Here is a 5,887-nt window from a genome sequence, read left to right on the forward strand (position 1 = left end):
GGTAGTTAATATGTGATCTAAGAAGTTGGTTAACTTTATTTATGAGAAAAAGTGACGAGACGTACAACTTTTCACCTGATGATGATACGCCCATTACAATGCAGTACCGACTTGAAAAATCCAAAATTCTGAATGCATAACATTTATTACACTCATTGCTTTGAGATTGCAACTGACACATATTATGTTTGCACAATATAATATTTATCTTACGTACAATAGTCTTTTTCATAATATTATAAAGTTTTGATTGATTTATTTGTTAAATTCGCTTCGGTAGAAGTTGTTTGACCGTGTGTTTCATTGCTACTAGAAATTTTTTCACCAATGTCGAATTTTTCTTATGTTGTCTTTATTATCGTGTATCTTAAAGGACATAAAACACCGTGGTCGAACTATAATTGACTAACGGTCATTCTCAATATACTATCTACAGATACAGATAAATTACTACCTTCTACTGTCAGTAATTAGCTGTCAATAATCTGAAGGTGTCCCAATAATACCCGATAAGTTATTCCTATCGCCTTATATTGGGACGCGTGAATTTTCAATTTCCATACAAACTTCGTCCTCCCATTGACAGACAGCGTGTACGGATAAGGTGAGTTACCGTCGATAAGTGTATTGAAACAGAAAAGTCAAATATAGTTACGATTTTTTTCTCAAGTAGGCCATAACCGCAGATAGACTGAAATTGGGAACGGCCGTAAGAGAGCTTATGTTCATTTACATGGTTTGTTTTAGATATTCCTTTTTGATTGATTTATCAAAAAGTTTTATTAAAAGAAATCAATCTAATTAATATAATTTTAATTCCTTTCGTAAGAACATTACAGTACAACACTAACGCCCCTGTTCGTCAAAATTCACAAATCCGATTAACGCAAGAGTTTTATTGGTGACCGAAATTAATTCGGAATCAATTATTTCGGGTAGATCCTCCATTACTTTAACACCGATCTCGTTTAACGTTACAAAGGAGGTCCTATTACACCGGCGCGTAACTCTGCAAACTTATATCTTTTAGAATCGTACGAAAATTTATTACTTTTTTCTTCTTATTATAATATAATATCATCTGTTAAGTTGTTATATAATCATCTGTTATGCCGATGATGCAGCTCTTTTATTTTACGGGAAAAACTGGGATACTGCACTACACACAGCGGAACAAGGAATGAGGAATATTGCAACTTGGCTACAAAACAATCTTCTCACCTTAAATCTCACTAAAACATAGTACATCTAATTCCATAAAACGAAAACTTCATCCCCTTCCCACATTTTTGATATTAAAGTCCACACATGTCTTGTTGCTATCTGGCCTTTGCTCTTGCAATAGTATAAGTAGAACTACTCATATAAAATACTTAGGAGTCGTTATGGGCGAAAACTTAAACTTTAAGCAACATCTTAATGCAACAGCGAAAAGAGTCCGCAAGCTGATCTATATTTTTAAGAACTTACGCGCTTCGGCATCTTTAAATCTGCTAAAAACCATTTATTTTGCAATCGGTCAATCTGTATTATCTTATTGTATCACCGTATGGGGAGGGGCGGCTACATCACACATGATACTCTTAGAAAGAGCACAGAGAGCTGTCCTTAAAGTGATTTTTAAAAAACCTATTAGAAACCCAACACATAAACTATATAAAGACTTAGAACTTCTTTATGTCCGAGGTATATTAATCTTGCGTGTTATGACAAGCATGCATAAGGAGGTCTTGAATTTGCCTAATTAGAAAAACCTACTAGATAGCCGTTCGTACAAGATTCCAACACCAATAATAAATACAACATTTGCAAGTGGATTTAGCCCATTCTTACATACATATATATACAACAAGGTAAATTTAAAATGTTCTATTAAAAATTGCTCGGTCCATCAGGTCAAATTTAAAATACAGAAATGGTTACACACACTCACTTATTCAGACATGGAAGCTATTCTTAAAGTGATAGCTTAGCATTCATATAATGCTAATACTTTGTAACATGATTAATCAGATACTGACACTCACTCACACACACACACACACACACACACACATATACAGAGTGCACTTTATGACCTTTCGGTTCAAATTGTTAACCATCTGATGTAAATTGGTTGCCTACAGGACAGGCTACGCCTAATGTAGGGACCAAATATGATGTGATAAAATGTCAGTATATAATAAATAAATAATTTAAATATATTGTCACGTACTACTAAAAAACCTTTTAAAAATTACACTGAAAGTTATCCAGAGACGTATCATTAAATGGACGGCTAATAATTTTTAGTTTTTGAAGTAAAACTTCTTTAGGCACAACTTGGGGAGAACTTAGAAATTTTTTATGACAAAAGTAAAGCTCAGTAAAAAAATTATTGAAACAATTTTTAAGCCGTTATAATTTTATGTATTTAAAAAAAACATATCAATATGCTCAGTAATATTTTTTCAAAATCTCCAAGTTTTCCAAAAAGTCAAAATTTGTTTAATTATTATTACTTTTGTAATAAATAATATATAAGTTATCAGAATTTTTAAGTAACTATAAATTGAATATAAAATGAAAATAATAATTAGTCAAATAAAATGACGGAATCCGAGGAACATTTTACTCTTTCATCAATAAATAAGCATAAAAGAGAAAATCAAGAACCTGATAATGACCTCACCTGTAAAAAGTTTAAGTGTTTATTTTCTGATGAATAATAATATCAAAATATAACATTATATCATTCTTTGTAAAATATATAAAATATCACTAGATTAAATAATATTTTTATTGTAAGGCCATTCTTTTATTTTAGGTAGAGAAAATGCCAACTTTGCCCAAAAGATGAAGTAATATCGTTAGCGTTTCCGAGAAAAAAATAGCAAAAATCTAACAAAGCTCCTCAGTAATAAGTGCTTATTTAGTAACAAGGCTTTATTTAATGTTATTTATTAATATATCTTTTAATTATTATTAAGGTTTACTTAGACCGCGCGTAAAGATTACACGCACACGCCTTTTTTTTATAGAAGCGTTTGTTTTTTCTTGGAACAGGCAGCTTGGGGACTATTGAGGCAACCGCTTATGGACATCCGCAACACCAGGGGTCAAAAGACGCGATGCCGGCTTTTGAGGTGGTCATAATACCGAATTTCTTCAGTCGTGGACCTTATACAAAATGTGACGATCTGCAATATACACTTGGTCTGACTCAATTGGTTAAGACACACACACGCGACTCCAATACGTGTATAGATACAATTTAAAAAAAAAAGAAGGGACAAGACGAGCAGGACGTTCAACTGATGGTAATTGATACGCCCTGCCCAATACAATGCAGTGCCGTTCAGGATTATAGAAAAATCCAAACCTTGAGACATAAGATGTTAAGTCTAATTTACCCTGTAATTTCACTAGCTACGTCGCCCTTCAGCCGAAACACAGTAAAGTTTATACATTTATTGTTTACTGCTTCACGGCAGAAATTGTGTGCTGTGGTACCTACCCATAATCTAGCCAGCATCCTCTGCAAATGAGCCTCCCACTGGTAAGCCATCCTTATTACATCTTCTGAAGAACACTGAGCCTAATGATTTCCAGATATAAATTAATATAATAGTGTCCACCAAATCCCCAGCCAAACGCTTTTTTATCATAGTTCAGAATTAAAATTATTATATTTTAAGCTCATTTCGGTGTCAAACTGAAATGGCCACAATATCGAACAATGAGGTTTTCGGCGAATCTTTATAAGCTTCGAATTTATTCTTCGTTCGCGATTTCGGCCATTCAATTATACCCGTGGTTGAACATAAACGTTAAGGGCCAGGGATTTAGGAATAATTACATCAATGACTGTGTTATACATTAATTAAATGGATTTTTTTTACAATTTGTCTTGCTATTTCAAAGTAATGTCTTTTGCTAGTTAATAAATAAGATACTTTATAATCAACTCCTAGCCGTAAAAAAATGAATTGTTATTCAAAACATGTAATAGTTAAAATATATTTCCCAGTCTTTGTTCCACTGCTGGACAAAGGCCTCCCCCAAAGATTTCCACGACGATCGGTCCTGCCCTCATCCAATGTTTTCCGGCGATCATGAACAGAACGTCGGTCTTCCAGTACGTGGTCGCCAATCGAGGACTTTAACTGACCTGCCAACTATATATTTTAATATTAATTTATGAAATCAGCTAACACCATTATTTTTTTTAATTTTTCTTCTCCTTCCCCTAAACCTTTTCCCGAATAATTGTTCTTCTTTTTCATTCGCAACGCCATATGCGTTATGTTTGTTATTAAATTACCTTCTTTAAAGTATGATAATATATTCTCATCATATCAGCCGGAATACGTCCACTACTAGACAAAGGTCTCCCCCAAAGATATGATATATTCTAATATTTATTATCTCGCCTGAACGGAGATATCTCCTATATTTATTGTTCATATTTAATAAATCATCTAATCGTGCATTGTTTCTGGTTACATCTTTTCGTCTAGCATTATAATCGTATTTGTTGATATGTAGCTGTATGGCTCAGATAGGGATGGAGTCATGTTGAGTACGGAAAATCAGAACTGTATGACACCGATTGACATACAGGACCATTCACACTTTATACTGAAAAGGTTGGAATATGTAGATGACCTTTCCTATGAAATCTGTTCTTGGTATGTCACCCTAAGAAGAAAAGGTCAGAAGAGATTATAGACATCCTTTTGGCATTGCCATTAAATAATTAATAAATAAATAAAAGGTATTTATTTCAGGCATACTAAAACCCATAGTTACAAAATATTTTAGACACTGTAAGGGGTGCCAAGTTAAAATTAAAATTAGAGTAACTTAGACTATGTACATATTGCACATATTTGTGCAGTAATTTTTTGTTCTTGTTCATGTGAACAGAGATCCAGCGCTTAAACACTGGATTCCTGATGTCGTCAGAGACAGCCACGCGTATTTTGTTGTCGGATCGTCGCAGTCTCCGCCAGAAAGAGGCAACGCGAGACCGAATTATCGCGAAAAAGTCGGGGACCTCAGCGTCTGCATGAACATGCCTGACGCGCTGCAGCACCGCGGGAGCCGCATAAGAGCCCGGAACGCGTCATTGTACTGGACTCTTATTCTGCTCGTAGCTTACTGCTAAAACGTTATCCAAAGCTGGCAGGTGTACATGCCTAAACAGTATGCCTTGTTTCTATATCCTTACTGCATTTTGCAAATCGTCGAGCGAGCATGTTGCCTCTGACTGCAAGGACCTCCGCTCGCGCTCAATGTCATCATCGTCATACAACAGTTCCGTCAACAAATGTCCTAGGTACCTAAACTGCTTAACTACACCAACCACCGTGTCGTACAAAAACACACTGGGTACTCTCTCCGGAGGATGTCTTGCCTCAAACACCATCATTTCAGTTTTAGAAACGTTGTATTTCAGTTCGTGCGCATTCCCATGGTGCTCACAGACCGAAAGCAGCTTCCTTAACCCCTTGATCGAGGGGCTGAGGAGCACCATGTCATCCGCATAGCTTAGGTTATTCACGCAAACGTTCCCTATATGGCAGCTGATCTTCGTGCTCTTCATTTCCTCAATCAGCCATTGACGTAGAGACTCGAACAGTTGGCTCAATTGGAAAGAGTGCTAGCACGGAACGTGAGTGTCGCGGGTTCGATTCCCCATCCTTCATAAAATTTTGTTTTCAAATTTAATTTGTGAAATTAATCCCAGAATTTAGGGTTATCACTTTAAAATATAACAAATTATGTAGATAATTGTCAAATCATAATTGATATGCTATAGTTTACATGGAAAACATCCTCAAATTCTAAATATTCAATTCGAATACGAAACCAGTATAGTTGTCATAGTTCAAAGTATTTTTGA

The 5,887-nt window shown here is 35.0% G+C and overlaps 1 protein-coding gene across 1 annotated transcript; it reads right to left on the minus strand.

Moving 5' to 3' along the window:
* Nucleotides 1-5,200: 5,200 nt before the first annotated feature.
* On the minus strand, nucleotides 5,201-5,587 carry LOC126964938 (uncharacterized). The gene has a single exon (XM_050808274.1). The coding sequence runs from the start codon at nucleotides 5,585-5,587 to the stop codon at nucleotides 5,201-5,203; it is 387 nt and encodes a 128-aa protein (XP_050664231.1).
* Between the last annotated feature and the right edge of the window lie 300 nt (nucleotides 5,588-5,887).

This window comes from Leptidea sinapis, chromosome 1 (genome assembly GCF_905404315.1).
Source record: "Leptidea sinapis chromosome 1, ilLepSina1.1, whole genome shotgun sequence".
In the NCBI taxonomy this organism is placed as follows: domain Eukaryota; kingdom Metazoa; phylum Arthropoda; class Insecta; order Lepidoptera; family Pieridae; genus Leptidea; species Leptidea sinapis.

Excerpts from the sequence above, each read along its gene's own strand:
- LOC126964938 (XM_050808274.1), bottom strand. The coding sequence starts at position 5,587 with ATGAAGAGCACGAAGATCAGCTGCCATATAGGGAACGTTTGCGTGAAT.